Source organism: Ambystoma mexicanum, chromosome 3p (genome assembly GCF_040938575.1).
Source record: "Ambystoma mexicanum isolate Mex_15411 chromosome 3p, UKY_AmexF1_1, whole genome shotgun sequence".
NCBI lineage: Eukaryota > Metazoa > Chordata > Amphibia > Caudata > Ambystomatidae > Ambystoma > Ambystoma mexicanum.
Genome location: NC_090925.1, coordinates 383,334,169 through 383,357,518, shown reverse-complemented (window position 1 = coordinate 383,357,518; position 23,350 = coordinate 383,334,169). Strand labels below are relative to the sequence as shown.

Here is a 23,350-nt window from a genome sequence, read left to right as displayed (position 1 = left end):
AACACAGGCGAACAGCGCCAGGCAAATACAGTACGAATACAAATGTACACAATATAGGCATACAGAGGTTGCTTCACATATGAACATAACCAATCAGACATTTTTATAACATGGACGGGATGTCAGGGAACTATGATAGGGGTGAGGACCCGAGCTGGTGGGGCGAGGCAGCTAGGGGAGATGTATCCGGTGTTGTATTCAGGTCGGTCATATAAGATCGGAATCTGAGCCAGATATTCCTAGGCCTGGAGTGGGTGGGCTGTAGGTGAGACCATGCTTCCTCAGAGTCCGAGGCCCACGTAACCGCTCTTAGCCATTGGGCATGTGTGGTAGGTGAGGGGCGAAGCGAGCAAAGTAGGATGGCACGTACCGCGAGAAGCATGCAGAGGCCAGCTAGTTTTTTGGAATTCTGGGAAAGGCCTGGGAGGTCGTGGAAGAGGTATACCACCGGGGAGGGACTGATGGGGTGGTCGAGCATGGCAGACACCGTCGAGCAAACTGATACCCAGAACTGTGAGAGGCGGGGTCAGGACCAAATCATGTGAATGTAATCGGCAGCATCCTGGCCACATCTAGGGCAGCTAGATGGGTGCTCGCTGGACATGCGGTGCAATCCGATCGGGGTGTAGTGGAACCTATGTAGTACTTTAAACTGAATCAGTTTGAAGCGGGAGTTGAAAGACACCCGGTGTATGCGTTCACACAAGTGTGCCCATCGCTCATCCGACATTTCGATCCCCAGGTACGCTTCAGTTTAGTAAATTCTGGAATAGATCTGGACTGCAGCATAGTGTATAGCCTGGATATTTTACCTCTAGTGGGTGAGGGGGAGGCGAGTTCCTCGATGGCAGGGTCGTCCGGTGGTAATGCTGGGAACATCTGGTAATTACGTTTAAGGGTCCTGCAAAGATGAATATTGGAGCCAAACACACTGGCCACTCCTTAAGGACAACGGGAGGTCAGGCCACTCAACAAATATACCCTGATCAAACACATCACGTAGCAACTCATATCCTGCTTCAGCCCAGCGTCGAACCATGGTTGGTGGCACCCGTGAGACCCCCCGGAAGAAAGTTCCAGAGAGGAAGATTGCCGTGGAAAGCGTAAGCAGTGCCGGTCAGCCTCCATGTTTTCGCCAATGCCAGGGATGTTCAGGCGACCGGGCACTGTGAATCCAGCGTTAGGGGGATGGGTTGTATCACCAGGGAGCGAAAGTCTCGGTCACGGACCGCAAGTTTCGAGTCTGACATGTGGGGGGGGGGGTGTCCATTGTGTTAAGCCAGTAGGATGTGTATTGGATTTGGGATACCATCCAGTATTTGAGGAAATCAGGGGCGCCAAAGCCCCCGTAAATCATAGGGGTAGACAGGGTATCCAGTTTAAGGCGGACCGCCCCCGAGTGCCAAAGAAAGGAATTGACTGTGCGGGTCAGTTCACGGAAGAAGCCCCCCCCCCCCCCCCCGGGCCACAAGGGAACATTGGTGAACCTGTAAAGTAGCTGGGGTAACACCACCATTTTCAGTAGACCTATTCTACCTGCGAGGGATATCGGGAGTTTATCCGAGACTAGGACTTTAGACGACAGGTGTGTAAGATCCTTCTGGTAGTTCTCCTCGAAAGTCAGCGCTTGATGGCGCGTCACCTCTATCCCTAGGTAGATAATCGTAGACTGAGCCCATGTGAATCCCTGGGTGTCAGGAGGGGGGAGAGTGCACTCCGTAAGCAGGAAGAGTGTGGATTTCGAGCAATTCACCTTGAGGCCCGAGATTCGGCCAAAATAGATAACGTCCTCCAGTATTGGGGATAAGTGGATGGAGGGAGAGCGTATAAACAACAGTGCGTCATCAGCATATAGGGACACTATGTCCGCCTGGCCCGCAGTGCGAAGACCTCTATGCGCGTGGAATTGGCGGAGCATATCGGCGAAAGGCTCTATTGCTATAGCAAAAATCAGAGGAGAGAAGGGGCATCCCTGTCTTGTACCCCTGGCAATCTCAAAGAGAGGGGAGCAACGGTCGCCTGTGCGGACCCTTGCGACAGGATCAGAGTAAAGCAATCTGACCCAGGAGAGAAAGGAGGGACCAAATTTACAGCTCTCGAGGACCCGCCACAAGTACCTCCATGATACCGAATCGAACGCTTTTTGCATGTCAAGCGTGGCAGCCACTGCTTGTGTCTCAGGGTTTATTCTATTAATTATGTTAAAGAGACGACTAAGGTTCAGGGAGGTAGAGCGACCTGGGATGAAGCCCGCCTGATCTGGGTGGATGATAGACGGGAAAAGGAGCCAACCGGAGCGCCAGTGCCTTGGCATATATTTTGACATAGCAATTTATAAGTGAGAGCGGGTGGTATGAACGGCATTGCGAGGGGGATTTACCAGATTTAAGTAATACTGTAATTGTGGCCTCGCGGAGTGAAGGGGGAAACACACCGACCTCCACCGATTCCTCCCAGAGGGTCAACAGATGAGGGAGTAATATGATTTATAACGCTTATAAAATTCGACTGGGATACCATCCGAGCCAGGGGCGCTCCCCGAGGATAAGGAGTCTATCGCATCGGAGAGCTCCTCGAGCGTAAGCGGGGAGTCAAGGGAACCCGCGGTCTCCGGGGAAAGAGTCGACAACAGAAGGGTATCAAGAAAGGAATCGATCTCCTCGACTGACACCTCATCTGAGTTGGAATATAGGGCTTCATAAAATGTGAAAAATTCCGTATTGATGTCCTGTGAGGTGACAGCCATGGAGCCGTCGGGCGTCTCAATCCCAAGTATATGCGGGGATCCTGTCTCGTGACGGATCAATCTTGCCAGGAATCGGCCAGGGTGCTCACCCTCACCGTATCTCCTCGCCATGCCAGGGTTATCTAAAAATTTTGTTCGCATTCCGCAAGGGATCAGAACGTATCCAGCTCCACCCCGATATCCGCCAGGGTGCCGGGGGAGGAGTGGAGTGAGCATTTAGCCTCCAGGATCGATAATTTAGATTCACTCAAGGCGAGATCTCCCCGGATCGACCCGAGGACACCATTCTCCTTTGACAGCGCTATCCCTCCGATATAAGCCTTAAAGGACTCCCAAAGAGTGGCCTGTGATGTTACCGAGCCCGTGTTCGTCTCGAAGAACTCCTCAATAGACAACTCAAGCTCGGAACAAAACTCCGGGTCTAGAAGGGAGAGGGGTTTCAACCTCCAACATCGAGTACGGCCGGGATCCGGGCCCCAACCTATGGTGACGGTTACAGGAGAGTGGTCAGACGGAGTTCTGGGAAGGATCATTAGCTGTATGACATTCTTAACCAATTCGTTGGAGATCACCCATCGATACGGGAATAGGAATCGTGGACTGAGGAGTAGAAAGAGTAAACACGAGAATCTGAGTAGAAGAACCTCCATGCATCAACCATGGCGAGACGGGGTAGGGATGATAATGCTGCATAGGCTGCCCTGGAAAGTTGACAAGGCCTGGACCCAGATCTATCGAGAGCTACATCGAAAATTGTGTTGAAATCACCCCCGCAGAGGATGGGGACAAGGGGGAAGCCATCGAGGAGGGACGTGACCTGTACATAGAAATCCAGGTCGTCTATATTAGGGCCATAAATGTTCAGCAGGACTACTTCCTTGTTTTGAAGCATGGCATGGAGCAGTACATATCTGCCTTTAGGGTCTATTTGTGAAGAAATAGGAGTGAACTTGAGACTCTTATGGATGAGTGTCATGACCCCGCGGCTTTGGGTAGAGAAAAATCTATGGGGACCCCAAGTTTTGGCAAACCGCATACACTGTTCCGTGCGGGCATGTGTCTCTTGTAAAAAGAGAATCCTGGACCCATGACGCTCCGCCTGCAACTGGAGCTGCCTCATCTTTTTATAATTGCCCAACCCCCGTACATTCCAGCTCATGAATGTCAGGTCACTCTCGATCACAGATGCAGTGCCGTTTGTATCAGGAAAAATGTCAATAGCCAACGGGCTAGTTTAGCAGCCCTGCGGTACCAGTTCATGAGTATTGCCACGCGGTCCGCCTTCGCTGCCAACGCCAGGTTTTTTGTAACATAACCCCAAACATGACCCACCCCCACCCACACTCCCCCTGCCCCCCAAACAGAGGGATGACAATCCCAAAACCCCTCAACCATAACCAAACCAGCGGCATCAACGCCTGGGGGCCTGTAGGCCGGACTGGCCGCGTCACCCCGGGCCGTGGCAGATCCAAGTAAGACAAAAGGTGCCCACAGTAGGAGTTTTGCATGTAACTTGGACAGAGTTTTTGCACGTGTTGATGTGGCACATATTTGTAGAATTAAACAAATCAAGCAGATTACAAAATAAAGGGTCGGTGTGGCCCCAATGCAGGAGGGTGGCCGGGACTGGCCCCTCCCCAACGGGATAGAAGGATTACTGTAGAACCATGATCAGAGGAGGGGGGGGGGAATCAGCCCGGGAAATGTTAGTCCATAAACTTGGAGGCCTCCTCTGGAATCGTGAAGAAGAACACATGGTTGGCGTGTACTATGCGAAGCTTGGCGGGATAGAGCATGGCGTATTTGATTGAATGGTCTTGCAGCCGGCGCTTCACCGCTTGGAAAGTCTTGCGTTCACGTTGGACGGCCATAGAAAAGTCTGGGTAAAGATGAATCCTTGCGCCGCCCAGTAATAGCTCACCCTTGAGTCTCGCGGCCCTAAGGAGGGCATCACGGTCACGGAAGTTCAGCACACGGGCTATGATGGGCCGGGGTGGAGCACCAGGCTTGGGTTTAGCCGTCAGGGCTCGGTGTGCCGGCTCTATAGCGAAGTGCGGGGAAAGGTTGGGTGAATCGAGGATTGACATTAAGGTATGCTCAACAAAATCCTCCATTGCTTCATGAACCTCGTTCTTGGGAACACTGATAATGCGGAGGTTGTTACGCCTTGATCGGGATTCCAAGTCCTCCTTCTTTTCCACATCGAGGACTCGGTTAGAAAGGGCAACGACCTCAGAACGCAAAGCACCCAGTGCATCCTCTGCGGAGCCCACCCGTGTCTCGACCTCCGACACTCGGCTATCCGTTCTCTCAATGTGGGCCTTAATAGAGGATATGGTGCCGTTCATGTCATCTAATTTTGAGTGAAGTGCGGTGAAGCCCTCGCGGATAAAGTCCATCATATTTTGGGATGCCGGGGCTGCGACAGATGATGCGGCAGGGGTCTGCTCTGTGGTCTCGTCTGGCGATCTAACCGGTGTCTTCGCAAACATGTTGATGGAGCTCGGTTTCTTCGTGCCCCCCTTAGTCATCTTGACGATGTTGGAGATCGAGTGGAGTGAGGGGGATTCCAGCAGTCCCAGAAGAGAGGTGGGGAGAGCTCGGACCATGCACCCTGTAAGACAATATGCAAGTTATGGTGTGAAGCAGGCAGTCGTACAGGGGGACCAGTGGCTATGGATCCGTGTATATGATTTTGCGGTTGCCAGTACAGACTGTGGGGACTCAGCTAGCCCCGGGAGACGTGGAGGGCAGCGTCCGAGGACCCCGAGTGTAGGTGACCTCGGGGCTGGGGTGATGGTGCCCAATAGCTACTGTGAAAGCAGGGGTCCAAATTAGATTGACCAAGTGCAGAAGAGCGCCTCCCAGCGCAATGCTGCTCCGACAGGGCAGACAGGCCGCAGCCTCACGAACAATGATGCAGGTCGAGGCGGGCGCCAGGTAGTCTGCGAGACCTGTGTGGAATAGTGGCCAAGAGACCACTGTGACCTGCTCCGGAGACAGGGGTCCCCCAAGACTGGAGATGTGGGTGGCCAGCGAGGCCCAGGGCACTCCCAGTGGAGCAAACGGGTGAGGGTAGGTCTACGAAGCAGGGGGGGCACACTAATGAATTCTGGCCGGAGGAAGTTCGAGCGTGCAAGGCTCGCAATGGAGTCAGTGTCCGTAGTGTGCCTCAGAGACACAGAGCCAAGCAGGGGGGGGGAAGTGAGGCAGCACCCCCCTCCACGTACCTTCTTCATGTCGGAGTTTTGCTATGTGGGTCGGAGGGGGAGCGCGGCACCCGGTGTCCGAGGGCACACCGCAGCTCTACCCCGCCTCTGAGTCTCCTTGCGGGGGGTGGTACGCCCGGCCCAAGTTCAGGAGGGGCCAGGCCACGGCAGTGCTGAGGGTGCCCTCTGATGCAGCGCCGGGTCGCGTAGCAGCAGCAGCCGCGGCACCCCCACAGCGGCGGGGGACGGCCCCGGAGCAAGCGCAGGGCCACGGCTCCAGAGGGCCCGTCTCCACGGGGTGGGTCCCGGCAGAAGCAGACGAAGGGGGCCGGGGCCCCAGAGCGCCCCACTGGTCCTCCACGGAGCAGACAGCAGGCTTCGGTACGACAGGAGGCTCGGCTGGTTTCCCTCAGCCGGGTCGAGTATTGGCGCGAAGCCGCACCACCGGTGGGGGAAGGGCGAGGAGACGTCTGAATCTTGGGGTTCCCAGCTCCGATTTCGTCCGGGATCAGGTCAGATGGTGCCGAGTCACCACAGAATCAATATTGTGCAGTCCAGGGCTGGGTACCAAAGCAGGAAGGTGCCATAAAAAGGATCGTGGGATCTGCCTGGCTCGGAGTTTATCGTTCAGGCGGCCATCTTGTTTGGCGCACAACAGAGCCCCGCTGATGGAAGATTTCTAAGCCATAACACACCGTTGGCACCACCTTCGATTCATAGAATCTGAGCAAGAGCTTGAGTGTGAACCATCCAAACTGGCGATGCAATGATTTCATTTAGCAGGCCATCTGTTTTGCTTTGGCAACCACCTGTGCAATTACCAGTGTTTTGTTCTTTCCGCCATCAACACTGAATCCCAGATATTTCACATGGTGCACCTCTTCTACGTTAATCGAATTGAGATTCCAGCTGGTAGCTAGCTTTCGACGCCCTGCATGAATTACCAGCATTTTTGATTTTGGGACAGTTATACTCAAGGCATTTCCCATGGCATAGTGGCCAAAGGCCACTAAGTCGTTGCATTCCAAACCTGGTATGCTCTAATAATAGAATGTCATCAGTATAGGTGACCCAAAACATTTGCTATCCCATAATATTAGGGGGGGACTACCAAGTCTGTGCCAATGTTCGACAACAAAAGATTTAATAACATTGGCGCTAAGACGCATCCTTGCGTTGTCAATTTTTTCGCTTGAATTGGTGCGGCCGTCTGGCCCCACCGACCCATTCCAACGTGTGATGTTAAAATCAGAGTACAAGTTAACAAAAACTGCCAGCAGATTGCTCGGGATACCACACTATTTTAATTTTCTCCAAAGCAGATTATGATCAACTTTGTCAAATGCCATTGACAAGTCGATCAAAACTGCATATCACTCTGGGGTTTGCTTTTCTCATGCCCTCTGCTGAAGATGGTTGATAACAAAACCTGCAGTAGTTGTCCCCACTCTTTACGGAAGCCAATTTGATTTGGCGTCAAGAAACCTGAAGTATTTGCCCATGCCATAATCTCTGACAATTTTGGGGATGCAAATACCATTGACTCAGGTCTAACAGGTCGATGGGTCTATAGTTCAGTGTACTACCTTTGTCCCCCTTTTTGAAAATTGGCACCACATTTGCTCTGGGCCATAAGTCTAGAAACGTTTCATGGACAAGTGCAGATTTAAACACTCTGTAACGTTGTTGCCCAGAAGTCTGGGTCACTCTGGAGAACCGCATTACACAATCCTCCATGACCGGATGCTCTTCAGTGACGTTGTTTCTGTCTGATGTTTCCTATATCTTCTGGGTCAAAAACAAAATCCCACAAAGGTACATCATCCTCCCTCTCGCACAACAAGGGACTCTGGCTATAAACATTTGAGAAGTGAGATACCTATACACTATGGAATTGGGCAATCTTGCAAAAGTATCAGGTTGTTATCTCGTTGGTTTATAATCTGCCCAAAATGTTATTAAAAATGACAGATAGAATCTTTTCTCCTTCTCTCTGATGTTTCAGCACCCGCAAGCCCTTTACCTTTGATTTCAAGTTTATTTTCTCCGGTCTTATGTTTACCATGCATTTATCAGGAGACAATTGAAAAGTTTTGAATGCAACGGATATTCTTCCTCATAAGACATTTTAAGGCCTGAATCTCTGGGATATAAACCCCCTTTCTAATTGTTGCACAAAAGCTTGTAACGTTTACCCTGGCAATTATATCATAGAACACCACTACACACGCAATATCAGGGGCTGTCCATTGATAATGTCTTTGGCCTAGCAGATGCCAATTATTTTCAAAAAAAGACATACATTTCCCCATGCATTTGTTGTTCCATGCTAGGTGATTTTTAACCTTATTTATTTTAAGAATAACTTTGTTGTTATCCTCCAACCAAAGACCTCCAACCCAAGTCTAGTACATACCAAAGTACCTCGCAATAAACAATGATCACTGGGCCTTGCTTCTATCACATGGAATGGAATGGATCTGCTCTTTGGAACAATCCTTGGGATACACAAACAAAATCCATTCTCGTGGATTGTTTATCTCAGTGTCATTTAAGTCAGCTTTAACGTTACCATTTAGTGGAAGCAAATACCATTCCTTCTAAAAGGATTTCCACTTCCTCCCCTCCCAGTCAACGTACCCTTCCCAAGGCAGTCTATATTAAAGTCCCAGGCCAATATGAAATGATCATGCCTGTTCTCATTCTGGCTGTACATGAAAATTTTCTCCAGTCATTCCATGATGGTAATTTGGCTAATTTCTTTATAGTTGGCATATAAATTTACAATCAGTGTTGACCCTAAACTGCAGCCAGTTAAGCGACTCACAGCCTGGATACATGATGGAAACGGGACTATTGGGTTTATCGAGTTTGGCCATTGTTGGCTTGTTGCTTCCGTTAGTCCCCCACGAGGGCTCCAAGAGTAATTTCCAATAGCCATTTGTTGGCAAACCACAAACCCATCTATTATCACCTCCTTAGTCAGGAAAGATTCTTGAATCAGGATTAGTTTGGTATCACCACTTCGAATAATGGTGTTTTCCTGGCAGAGTAAGTGGGTAAAGCCTTGTGAGTTTCAACTGGCAATATAAAAACCTGTTCTCACAATAGCTACCACTGTATCCCCCATTAATGTGGGCTCTGGCACCCACATCGATTTTCAACCTATATCACTTTCAGATTATTTATCAAAATACTTCTGTTTACTTTAATGTTTGACTGGCTCAAAGAGGCATTGGATACTGAGCTTGTTTCTGCCCGGATATCAAAGTTCCTTAATCTTAGGTCATTAGCATAAGAAAACAAGGGCCTTTGAAAAAGATTGGAAGGAATGTTGCATTCACACCATTCCACCTCTTTGGTAAGATCCAAGAGCATTCCTGAATTCATCTAAACACCCCACCCCTTCAGCAGTCCAAAAACATTTACGAGGCAGTTTAAAACGAAATTCAGTTATTTCACTGGGGCCCTGTGGCTGTTCAGTAGGTCAATGTCAATGGAGAAAGAGTGCTTGGTACGTTTGCTGCAAGAATTGCATTGGACTGTTCCAATGAATCCTGCATGCCTCAGTGCTGGAGTTATTAAAATTGGACTCAAATTGAACTCCGTTTCAGGTTCTTCGTCCATCAGATTTACACTGGTATTTGTATCAGTTTCTTGTTGAAAAGAGACATGTTCCATTTTCAAAAACCGTTTTAATCTTTTGTTAATAGGCAACGGGCTTGAAGCAGCATTCTGCTCTTCAGCTCCTTTCCTTCTTACATCCTGCGGCTGACCGTTTACTACTATTGAATTGCATCCTGCGCTTCTCCCGACCATGCTATGTATTCAATTTCAATAGCCCCGGGATCATCACAGAGATTGCAGATCTGCAGGTTATAAATACTGCTCATTGCGGCAGGGATACTTTGCCTCTAGCAGATCCTGACAATGTATTCAAACTTTTGACTTTATTTCGTGCAATCCTCACGACAATGTATCGCTGTGTGTGTTCTTTTCCAAAAACAATTACCAGCTGTTTTGGTATCAAATATTGTGGCCGTGCTCGACGCGTTACAATGTATTTACTGAACACAAACAGTTGAAACAAGTAGCACAATGTTTTCTCACCATTCACTAAATGCTTCCTGGCTTTATGTCAATTTCAGTCATGGGCGGTGTATCGATGGCAATGAGGCGCCGTATGTTAGCGGCGTCTTTCAGAATTAGGCTACTCTGGGACCCATGGACTCCCTGCAGACCACCACTTCTGCTCGCACTTCCACTTACATTTTTGTACCTATTGTTTTCATTTAGACACCCATAAGCCTATCAAACTACATTCAAAGAAATGGCGTAGAAATCAATAAATCAAAAACAAAAATCCTAAGCCTACGCAATTCCAATAAAGGCAAACCTAAGTATGAGTGGTCGCTTGAGAAGCAGTCTATTGAACAAGTTCCAATTTTCAATACTTGGGAATTTGGATTAGTGACACCAAAACAGAAGAATCCCCAATGGTGGCCAAACTTAAAACCAAAGTATTGGCCAGCCAAGCACGTGCCATTAATTGTAAATATGGACGCTTCCTATTCTTCCAGTACTCTCGTTTTATAAATCCAAGACCATTCCAGCAATTACTTATGGAGCTAAAGCCATTCCTAACATTCCAGCTACAGTGTGGCCACAGCTCGAAGGTGCTGAACCTACCACTCGCAACACTGATTCAAATAATACGCCGTGAAATGGGTTTGTTGTCTTTAAAATCAACTGTCGATTGGAAGAATCTAGCATTCTTGCGAAAATGTTTTTTACCCAATCGGCCAAAGATTCTTCAAATACTGCATAAATAGATTGCTGCTTCTGATACCTTCGCATTACAGGATTGGCGAAAACAATCATGTGCCCCGAGGGGTGTCACTGTATTAGTTTAATTACGGTACAATAACCTTCTTGCCAAATAACGGTATATCATGGTTATCGCGGTATAGCAGGTGGGGTTAACTAATCTTAACAAATATTTTCTAAAAGGTCATAAATTGTCAGATTTATCATCACAAACAAAACCAGGCACCCAGGGCCAGAACTGGGCTTTTCAACATACTTTCCACTGAAATGCCACCCCTTGCTTCCACGAAAACACAAACACACGTGTGGAGAGGAGAGGCGGAGGGGAGCCCTGATGCGACTGGCAAAGCAAACTGAATAGCTTTTCTTAATTCTTCATTTTGGCTTTTAGCCCCTCCACTGGCTACTGGTGAAGATGAACATGTTGCCATCTTTATAACCTGCATGCCGGAGATCAATGGAGGCTGATGGTAGTATACGCTTGCGCGCATACACACACGCACTCTCTCTTTACATTACAGCCTTCAGTTTACTTGCGGGCCAAAAGGTGTTCAGTAATCACGGACATGTTACACTTTGGCATGGCAGCAGAGAATACCCACAGAGATGAGTACATTTCGCACTGTGACTTATTATATGTAAATTCAATGATGGAACCAGGGAAATCCCCCATTGTCATATGTTTAGAAAACATTATCCATTATAAATATATAAACCCCAAACCGCCAACCCAAAGTAAACACTTTTCCTTCTTGGCACTGTATTTATTCTTCCTATTGCTAACATATTGATTTTGTGTCAGGCACGTGTGGTTTATGGAATGGCATTAAAAACTGCTCCAACTGAAACTACTTGGCAGACGGCACATCCAACAGTGCAAGACCAAGACTGCTTACTGCAGCCTTTCCGAATCAGATTGAAAAGCACACTTAATGGTATGAAGGGTATACCGGTATAAACAATGTGACGGTTATTAATGTTCAATTAAGTGGTTCACGGTATCTTTAACGGTATACCGTAATACCGTTACATCCCTAGTGCCCTGTTGGAAGAGGTGGGATGTTCACTGAAGGACCTTATAAATAATCCAATGTTGATCAAACTTAAGTTGCAGTAGCTGGACTGGATCCATACTCTCGATTCTGCAGGGAAATATGAATTGACAGCTCACATCCCTGCCGAACCAAGGAAATTGGATTCAGTGTGTAGATATCTAATGCAGTCCCCAGATCAAAAACTGCGTGAACAATTTCTGCATATTCGTTTTGAATTCATTACAGGCAAATGAGATTCAATTAATTCGAGGACAATCGGATTCTAACAAATGCCGGTTTTGCAAAGACTCGGTAGCCGTAGAATCAATAAAAGCATTTGGTCATCGTCTGCCCTGCTTTAGTGGAAAGTCGCACAAAGCATTTTCACTATCTTCTATCAGACATTCAGAGCGAAGATCAGGACTTTGTGGTCATTTCTACTAGCAGGGAACAAACCAAGCAACATGATTGCACTGACCAAATTCCTTGAACCGCTGCTTACTTTGTAAAGAACATAGACGAATGTCTTGATTTTCTGTTGCTGTTTTATGATGTAAATTGGAGCTCCGATTCTATGGAGATTTTGCTAAATAATGTTTTGCTAAAAATTGTTTCAATTAAAGAAAAACAAAAAAAAAATGTAATCACCATTATATGCCCATGCTTACTTGGACATTTCATGAATATTAATAATATGCAGATCACACAAAGTGCGTATCTCACACCTGCAGCTGTAGAGACATTCAGGAGGAGCCTTGAGTAAGGTGTGTCCCAGATGTAAAGAGGTACATGTAGGGTTGATTCATAGGTTTTGGGGCTGCCGAGTGATACAGGCCTTCTGGGGAAAGGTTAAAGTCAACGACATGATGCAAGTATGAAGCATATGATTATGGAATTGTTGTGGGATTATTGATTGTGGTTTTGGAAACTAATAAAAACATTAAAAAATACACATTAATAATATGCAGTGCAAGGAAGCCAGCCAATCAACTCCTTTGGATGCAGGATAAATTTGTCAATAGAGGCCCACAATATGATGAAGCCAAAGGCTACTTGCCAAATGCGCCTTCACCTTCCTTCCTCAGCCTGTCTCCCTTCCATCGTGTCCAACTTACCCTGACTTACACAAACATGCCCAATTATCTATGGCCACCTCGCACCGCTATAATTCTGTAACACTGCCATCATCTGACACCATCTGGCCCCTCCCAGTCCACCATCATGGAATGCAAAAGCGGCTCACTCTCAAGCATTCTTCTTACATTTCCATGGCTTAACTGGGCCTTGCTTACATTAAGGAACGGGTATGTGACTGTGCCCACCCTTTCATCAAAGGGAACCGAAGGATTTCTAAAAGCACCATGATGCTGTGCTGCTAAAAATCACCAATGGCCGCTGTGGTGGGCACGTAACCCAGTCTATAATGGCCATAAGCCCTTGTTGAAGGCCGTCTCTGCACCCAGGCTGATCACCTCAGGCTAACAGTTAATTAACAGCACAGTAAACCCCCATGGCCGATAACTATAATAAAAACACTAAAAGTTTCCAAACTATTCTTTTTCCATTAATCATTTCCCCAATGTATTGCAAAATACTATCACTACAATAAGAAGCAGATTCTACCTTTACAGAAAACCGTGTGTGCCACCTACTTTTAAGATGGCCCAACATACTGCTTTTACCAATTGTGGCGAAGATCATATGGCGAGTTGCCTGAAAACCACTGTTTCAACCACGTTTTTGCTCCACAATATAACAGCTCCACCTGACCTTTCACAAATCAAGCTTACCTGCCAAAATCCAAGATGGATGACCTTATTTATATTGCATGAACTTCCATGCAACAGCAGCCAGGATTTCCATCGGGGAATAAGAGGATTGGTGTATAAAGAGCAAGGTTGTTTTAAGGCCTAGTGGAGTGATCGAGATGTGCTACTGAGAGCATCAGTACTCAAAACCAGAAGAGTGCCCAAGTACTGTTGAGATGCCGATGGAGCAACAGTACTCGGGACCAAAAGCGTGCCGAGATCCGGCTGGAGCATCAGTACTCCGAGACCAATGAATGCCATAGTTCTGCTGAGAGGCTGATGGAGCGGTTTAGCTCTATTTGATGGAGAAAAAAGAAAAATGTACCTTTTCTGATTTAACCAAATTATTTGTATTTGTTAACTTGTCCGGAAATGCGGGGGAGATCCACCCCCCCCCCGCAGTCCCCACCACCTGCCCCCACCTTAACTTACTTCACCCCACCCCACATCTATATTTAATAAAAATTGACCGAAATTCCTAAAGAATGAGAACAACAAAATTCGGTAAATTCGGAAAAGGTCAATTGGGCCACGTATTCCAATACTGATTGATCATCAGTACTCGGAACCTGAGGAGCACGGACGTCCTGCTGAGCGGCTGACGGAGCATCAGTATTCAGAACCTGTGGAGTGCTGATGGAGCACCAGTACTCAGAACCTGAGGAGTACCGACATCCTGCTGAGAGGCTGACGGAGCATCAGTACTCAGAACCTGAGGAGTACCGACATCCTGCCGAGAGGCTGATGGAGCATCAGTATTCAGAACCTGCGGAGTACTGTGCGAGCATCAGTACTCGGAACCTGAGGAGTACCGACATCCTGCTGAGAGGCTGACGGAGCATCAGTACTCAGAACCTGAGGAGTACCGACATCCTGCCGAGAGGCTGACGGAGCATCAGTATTCAGAACCTGCGGAGTACTGTGCGAGCATCAGCACTCGGAACCTGAGGAGTACCAAGGTCCTAATGAGAGGCTGATGGAGCATCAGTACTCCGAACCGGACAAGTGCTCACAACCGTTAGAAGCAGTTGATCTGGTAGGTGCTGAACATATTTCAATAGAGACTAGTGAAGAAGTGCTGTGATGTTGTGAGAAGCCATTGATCCTAATGGGTGTTGGGAACCTGAGAAAATAATTGACCAGAGAGAAGTAATACACCTGAAAGTAAATGAACCTGACATGGACTAAGAATTGTGAAAGACTTGGAAACATATTGAAAAAACAAGGCGAGAACTATCAAGACATTAGTGCAGAGGTGACAGCTCGGACTCCAAGAGACAAGTAACCAAGACAGAGCGAGGTGAAACCGAACTATAAGAAAGAGATTTGTACTTCTGAAATAAAGAACACAACACAGACAACAGTGCTGGATTTATTTCTCAAGTAGTGGTGGGTGAGGAGTCAGCTACATGTAAAACATTAAAGCCGATACAAAAAACCTTAAGACAGGTTAGATACTGAAATCAGCTCCACACGGTACACAGAGACTAGAAAGCATACGGGTTACCTGCTGTAAGGGTCCATTCAAAGGATCCTTGACTGACCAACGGAATGGCAGCCAAATCTCCACAAGGGACACTGAAAACGAGGAATTCTTACCAGCTCATATATGCAATGCAGAAGACGCTCAGGGCCAGCAACCCCTTCCGTTTACTGGGATACTGGTGAGGGCAGGCCGCCAGGTCCAGAAGAAGCAACGGCAGTACAGTGGTATGCTGAAAAACAGAAGACATAGGAGTGACAGCTTCCGGGGCAGGGAAGGTCGTGTGTAAATGCCAGCGTGTGCAACCTTAAGTATGAAAGACATTCTCATTGAATTTGATCAGAACGACACCGGCAACTGTCAAGCTGAACAATCATCATTTCGTGCACTCTGCCAAAATGGCAGCATACTCTAGAGTGGCAGCATTTCATGAAAGTGCCGGTCACGTGGCTCCCATTAATAGGTTTACTGTCAGAACATGCTCCCTGGACCTGTAACTTATTTTTAGAAAATAATATTCGTTAGTCATTCTCTAATGCAAGACTATTTTATCATAAATGTAGCATATTGTAACGTGCTTTTAAAAGGACACACAGAGTGTGTATTACAAGGAAATTGTGCTAACGAAATTAACACACAAAGGAGGTGTGCAGCTTCCAAGGTTGCTTGATTTCGGTTGCATAGATGTGAGTTTTATTTAGGTTCTGTAATAAGTTCAAACCGCTGACTCAGCAATCTGCCAGGAAGTTACAATGTAAATGTAGCACTTTCACAATAACTTGGGATCATTGACGCCTGATGGCATCGGTTTCATATTTAAGTATGCAGTTGCCGGTATATGAAGAATCATACATGGCACGTATGACTCGTTAAGTAAAAAGCGGTGAAGGAGGGTTTGGAGAATAAAGAATGGGGCCCTCAGGGTTTTTAAGAGATCACGCCAAAGCCATTATGCAAAGTAAGGATGTAAAACTTCCAACGCAAGTCATCCTTTTCTAGGTTGTAGGTCAAAGGATCGACACCAAAGGGTCGACAGGTCAAAATGATCGAATGTTTTTTTTTTGTTCACATTTTTTTTGGGGTGGTCCGCCCAACCCCCTTTTTTTTTGTTGCCAAAAAACACTTTCCCTAAACGAAAACCTAAAAAAATATATATAATTTAAAAAGAAGTTCGATCCTTTGACCCGTCAACCCTTTGGATTCGATCCTTTGACTAGACACCCTTTTCTACAGTAGGGTTCGGAGATTCCCTTATTTTGGCTGGTGAAAAGGGGAGTGTGCAAAACCTTTATTTGGCTGCCCTCACAGGGTCATGGGGGTAGGTATGCCTGCCGGCTCTGCTGTGGTGTATGCTGGTGCAAAACCTTTATTTGGCTGCCCTCACAAGGCCATAGGGGTACGCCTGCCGGGTCTGCGGTGGGGTACACTGGTGCAAAACCTTTATTTGGCTGCCCTCACAAGGCCATGGGGGTACGCCTGCCGGGTCTGCGGTGGGGTACACTGGTGCAAAACCTTTACTTGGCTGCCCTCACAAGGCCATGGGGGTACGTACGCCTGCCGGCTCTGCTCTGGTGTTCGCTGGTGCATCCCCCGTAAGCTGAAGCTGCAAAATCCCTTTGCATGACCGTAGGAACAGACCCAGATTAGCAGTGTGGTCAAATGAGACTTCTCGTATACCTCCAATGCAGTACAGGATCCAAGCACTATACTAATGTAGCAGGACCTCTAAAACCACCCTGTTTAACCAACTGCCCTGGTGCAGGAAGTACTGCTAAATAAATCTACACTTGGGTCAGTCTTTTGCATCATCATGAACAACCTCCTCCTCCCCCCACCCCCCATGTCATGCTCTAATGGTTATTCCATCCCCTTTAAGGTGAATGAAGCCCGAGTCACCCCTATGAGTGAAGACTACATTAGCATTCCTATTCGATGTGTACATCGCACAGAACACCATGCGAAAGTGCAAGCAGTGGAGTACAGCTTTCAAGAACGACTTGCTGTGGACGGTATATCACAACAGTGGACAACCACCATCATACAAGGAATTTAAAAATCGGCATGCCAATAAAGAACATGCAAGATGCATCAGGGAACACATCACTTCCACTGCACATGCAAGAGAATATATAGGTTACATGCGTACGTAACTCGGGGGACACTTACCATGGAATGGTTCAGCCAACGAGGAATGATCGTATCCAAAAACTTGGGGTAGACCAGCTCCCGGTCATAGGTGTACAGACTCCAAAAGGACAAAACTACAAACTGAAGAAGGAAATCAAAACATAGGTTAAAAGGAACTTCGAGTCATAAACCAACCTTGCCCACCAGGGCCTACTGACATTGCACATCTGGGAGCTTATTTTTGAATAACGTAGGGATATTGGTTGGGATTTAAGACTACAGGGAGATGGGAGGAAGTTACAAGAGTGCTTTCAAATATTTCTATGCAAAAAAGTAAAACTTTGCAATTCAGTTTTTCTCCTTGTTGCATAAAACTTTCACGGTGGTTGCTGCATTCAGCAGCCAGACAAGTTCCAGGTCAAACCCGCACACTACATAAAAGCGATCTGCTCATTAAAACAATGGGGGGTGGGGTGGGGTAGGGGGAGGGTGACATCATAATTCTATGTATTCACGTAGCCATCCTTTGTTTCCAGCAGTGATTTTCAAAATATTTAGTTCAATCAAAGAATCTGTCATCAGAAAAAAACCTGCATGAAGGGACAAGATCATGTTAATGCAGAGTACCAATGGGAAAGCATGAGGTTAAAAACAAAGCATAAAAGAAGAGTATGATGGAGCTACAGGTTTCACATGCGTTTGCAATAACTTGCATATGACGTAAATATCAGTTTACCTCACCCCCATGTTTAATACATACTTGCCACACAGAAGTAGACTTAAGCCAAAAGTGGCTACTGTAACATGATGTCATGAGTGTTCTCTGCTCAGGCCTCATTTTCATAATATCCCATCCTGGAAAAGTATAGTGCACGTCTGTTCTCTTGACTGGGCCCAGCCTACTGACACACCAGCAACTTCCCTATGGTCTGACAATATGGCAGTAACAGAGTAACATGTGAATTCCTGACAAACAGCCGGCTAGCATCTAAATTAACTCCAGCCATGAGGCCACCCTTTAACAGTGGGCCTGGATGATCAAATCATATGGAACAGTACATCCCAAGGGCCTGTTGGCAGATTCATTGGTAAAATACAAAAATCAGCCTATATCTGCTTTGATATCGTGGCTTTTGGGCAGATAGTTATTAAATCATCCAAAACAATTGTTGGGGTTATTTCACTGCGAAACATGTTTTTAGTGACAGCCAGAGTGTGTGCATCACTGGCTGGGGCCAGGTTTCAAGCAAAAGAAAAATGGTTGGGTCCAGTCCCAGAAGCATCCTTTGATCTCTGCTGGGTAGGCTTGACACCTTCCCAGGAGGACAGGTTATACCCGCAGTGGGTAAGGAGGAACTGGTACTTAAAATAAAGCCCCTCCAGCACAATGGGAGGCAGAAAAAGAAGAAGCCCCCGCCCCCCGAAAAACTAAAATTGCACCAGGGAGATGATTGGAGTCGGATGTAAGGCTAGCAGATGAGGAGGCATAGCACAGTTTAGGAGGGATTCTATTCCCAGAGAAGGAGTCCCGCCACCTTGAAAATGTTTAGGCCTCAATTATTTCTTGTGACCCCTCTGCCTGCATACAAATCAATCTGGGGGCCAACATCAGAAGGCAAAACTATTCTTACAACAGCTGAGACTGGCCCCTTGGACAAGGATTGAAATCGACCAATCCCCTGTGCAAAAATGCGCATTAGTGTGTGGGAGTCTCCCCTTCTCTAGTTATCAGGGGGTGGGTTGGGTGGGGGAGCCTCTCTTAGTTGAATTATCTTTGAACCCACGAAAAGGGATTTTGCTAGAGACTTATTTGGGTACAAAGTTCTCAGCCATGGAGGTGAAGGTAAAGCTTCAAGACAGTCTCTCCCCTCAAGCACTTCAGAGAGGGGCATTTGAAATGAACCGTCTCCCCAATGTATAGACAATGGAACGCATGACTCTGCCTACTGGAAGTGGCATCCCTGTAAGTGCTCTCAAGCGACCTTCCTGGGTGTGAAGGGCAGAAGAAGGACTCACTTTATCCTCCAAGACCTTAGACAGGGCCCATAGCAGGCAAGCATCAAAGGAACAGCCCTGGGCTCAGATTCCTACTGCAATCAGCTTTTTGAGCCAACTAACACATTTTGAGTCAATTCAAGCCGCTGCAAGACCCAGGGAGCTGACTGACATTCCATGCTTTTTAAAACTGCTCTGAGCCCTTCAAGCCACTGAATCGACGCCCACCTGCCTGTATCTCCAGCCACCTCGAGCAGCATCCTGCCAGATGCTTGACCCATTGGAAAGCAGCCAACCCAGTTGCCCCGACCCACTAGGAAGTGCGAAGAAGCCCAACTTGATGCTGACGAGCTCCAAGAACAAGACTAACGCTTTCTGTAATGGTTCTGTCCCCCTAGTCTGGTTTAAAGGGCCCCAGTGCTAGTGACATTTAAGATTCCACTCTGACATTTAAAGACATATTCTCTGAGTTTTGCTGCAAAGACGTCTGTGTATTCTTTTACAGGGATGGGTGGCTATCATATTTAATAGTGCGTTTTCAGTTTTGCTTTAACTAAACACTCCAATTTTATATGCAGCCTTGATTGGACATTTATTTTATTTTGGTACCATAGTCCTATTGATGGTAGTTTTGAAAAAAAAAGCCTGCCCTTGGCCAATGCCACATTACAAAGGAAAAAGAGGTGTACTATTCATGTTGTGCCTGTTTCACCGTTGTAGTGAGATCACTGCTGTTTTAGTAGTAGTGTGGAGATGCATAGTTTAGAAACCAGTACTAATCCTTGTACTCCTGCACAACAGCGTTCATTTAGTCTGTTACCAAAGTCATTACTATGGAGGTTCTGCAGCGGCTGCCGAGGCTTGGTGGTGTCAGCATCAAGCAGTGTCTTAGTGATTGATAATGGACTCAAGTCAGACAGAGCCAAAGTTTAGTGCACTCGGTCCAGCCTTCTGCTGTGCAAAGATCAGGATAGGCCACACTATGTCGTTCTCCAGCAAAGGTTTGGAATATAGGACTCGGGTTATCGGCCGTCCATCCCCGCCTTGGCTTTAATTCCCTTCCAAATTCGCCTACCTAAAGAATCAAACCTGATGTAGCGAAAAGATAGCATGTGGAGAGGGTCATTACTCTAGATGGGGGGGGGCATCTAGAGATGTGGGCACAATACAGTGCACAATACCTATTTTTCCTCCTGGGGCACTTTAATTCCTCCCTCAGTAAAGGTGACAGTGTTCCCTTCAAGGGTTTCCCCTCCACAGAAGTCGTGAGAGTCAGGCAAACTATTGGCTGAGAAAACTGTTCCGATCAGTGTGCAGTCTGTTGCTAAAAGGTGCTGTATTTTAGATTCTCTAATCCAAGCATAAGAATGACTGAAACCAGGCTACCCGAGAGTGTCTATAGTCTGACCCTGAATTAGATCAAGTTTGTATACATGCTACCAAATAAGAAATTAAGGGCCTGATTCACAGAAGCGTTTTATAATGGTGCAATCCCATAGGCAAACGCTCCATGAATCATGCCTTAACTCTCAATGCAGATCTAGGTTCCACTATTTTTACCAAAGAAGCGCATTCATTTTCTGGTCCTGGCATTTGTTCTCAGACTTGTCTCTGAGGATGAAGTTACCCTCATCCCATTGAAAGGGGCCTCTCTCTCATTCAACAGCACTACTAGCCAAGGGTTGCCAGTCAATTCGTCGAAAAAAATTGGTCGACCAGACAAATGGTCGAATCAAATTGGTCGAAAACCATTTCGTCGAATTTTTTTTTTTTCTATTTTAACCCTTTTTTTTTTTTTTGGGGGGGGGGTCTCCCCCCCCCAACCCCCTTTTTTTCTCTAAAAACCCATTTTTTAACAAAACGAAAACCCAAAAAATAAATATATAAATAAAAATTTTTTTTCGACGAAATGGTTTTCGACCAAATTGCGTCGACCAAATTGCAGTCGACCAGTTTTTTTTCGACGAGTTGACTGGACACCCTAGCCAAGATCTTCGTATGATATTTAGTACCCTACATTAACACCATCTTGAAAAATGTGATCTCCAATTTCCCAGTCAGGCATCTGTTGCACATACAGTATACAACTCGTATGGCTGGTTTGTAAGGTCACCTTCTAGAGCTGCTAAAAGAGACCAGACCCAGTAACATTGTCTCAGTTGATTGGTTGCTGACCTCCCATACAATCAACTCAACAGAGGCACTGACCAATGACTGGCAGGCATGGGTATAAGTGGGAAAAGCTTTAGTGGATTTCCACATCGGCCACCCTATGTTTTTCACTAAAATTGGTTATAAATGATGATCCTTGGGAAATCAGGTAAGTAATACTGACGTTCCTTTAATTAAGTTACATGAAGATCAGTGGAGGAACAAGAATAGACCTCAGGGAGACCTGAGGTTGACCCACTTGCTCCCACCACCCAGGTGCACATCTCTGTAACTCCCTGGTCTGGAAACATCTTCAAGGACAAACATTCCGATTACTCGCACACCATTCTGCTAATGTCATCATGCACTGCTTTATCTAGGAGATCACTATACAACACAATCCATCTGCACCCTTTGACAAATGTAAGGGATAGCCACAAACAATCCTGTAGAAACGCCAATGGCTCATGTTCCTTTATTTGTGTTGAGTCACACTTGTGAGGTTGTGTAGAGTCTCCATGTGATCCCCTCTAGGATTCTGTACTCTTCTGTCAAGCGAGTTTGCAATGCTTATTCACAAGCTCCCTAGACCAATACGTCCCCTGCAGCTAGTGCACCCCAAACGTGGCATCAGAAGGCCTTGCAGTACTGGGAATGGACCAAAAGCACAGCCTGGCAGGATCATGCCATACGCAGACAGGAAAAGGGGAGGGGAAACAAGGTGGAGGAAACCATCCTAGGGAATGGCAGGACACTCTAGGGGAAGCTTGGAAACCTCGTGAGTGAGTGAGTGAGTGTGTGTGTGTGTGTGTGTGTGTGTGTGTGTGCGTGTGCGTGTGCGTGTGCGTGTGCACTCAGACTGGTAACAGATGTCTTACTTCAAGAGACCTTTGCCCATGTGGGAGATTCAATTGAAAAGGTAATGTCAGCCCTGAGGCCAATGGCTCAGACTCTGATACACCCCCAAAACCCCATCTATGGAGAGGAGTGGCTGGTGAACCAGGAAACGTTGATATCTCCAGAAGGAGAAAACAAAACGTGAGGATTAGGCCTAAAATGGCTGCATGCAAAGTGAAGCGTGGGGTACACTTCCTTGCAGGCTACAGGGTGTCCTACCCAGCGCAGACCCGGTACACGGCAAAAGCAAGTAACAAGCGTTGTTCACATGTTATGGGCTTCAATATGTAAAATAACTGTCTTGCCCAGAGATGAACATTTCAGGCCATCAGCTCTCATATGACCTAGAGCTCTTGGCATCTCTTCTGGAACAGTCACTTACTAGTAAATATGAGCAGACATTAATATAGCCTTATAAACTGAGGGATTGGTCGGTATCATCGGATAATGACTCGCCAGCTAATTATGGCCCCTTAAGTAGGGTACGGGTCATTATCCCAAGCGATAATTACTCCTCCTAGCACATGGTGGCAGTAGCAATTTATGTTTAGGAGAGTTTGTGGTGAAGTAGAAAATTGTGCTTTAAGAGTGAGTAAAATAAACAGACAAACTGAGTTAGTAAATTAAATGCGTTTTTACTTTCTGGTATTTGAACAACATGGTTGTTTTCATAAATTAAGCATTTTAATTGCAACTTGGTTGACCTGGAACAGGTTTAACATGAGCACGCATTGGCGTCATGTTAAAGTAAACCGTTTCACTATAAGAGAGCGAAAGCCTTATCCAATGTTTTACCTTTCTCTTTCATGTCAAATAGCACGTTGCAACAAAAAAACAAGGGTCCTGCCTGGAAATTGCATAGTGGTTTCCCCATCTGCTTCGGAGGACAGAATGCAGTCAATGGCAGTAGTTATTGACTGCACTCTAAACATCCTGATTGGTTAATAACGACTGTAATGTGCCAATATGTAATATGACAAAATATCCTATCACTGGATTGTTCAGGTGCGTGAATTTGTTTTTGTTTGCATCTTTAAAAACGGCAATAAAAACATTAAAGGTGCACTAAAAGA

The 23,350-nt window shown here is 46.6% G+C and overlaps 1 protein-coding gene across 1 annotated transcript in view; it reads right to left on the bottom strand.

Moving 5' to 3' along the window:
- The window catches only part of LOC138580475 (androgen-induced gene 1 protein-like), a 285,281-nt gene that overhangs the window by 96,272 nt on the left and 165,659 nt on the right, over positions 1 to 23,350 (bottom strand). The window contains exons 3-4 of the mRNA XM_069651050.1: positions 17,274 to 17,375; positions 15,224 to 15,339 (exon numbers count right to left, since the gene is read on the bottom strand). Of these exons, the coding sequence (XP_069507151.1) occupies positions 15,224 to 15,339; positions 17,274 to 17,375 (218 nt within the window). The remainder of the gene's footprint in view (positions 1 to 15,223; positions 15,340 to 17,273; positions 17,376 to 23,350) is intronic.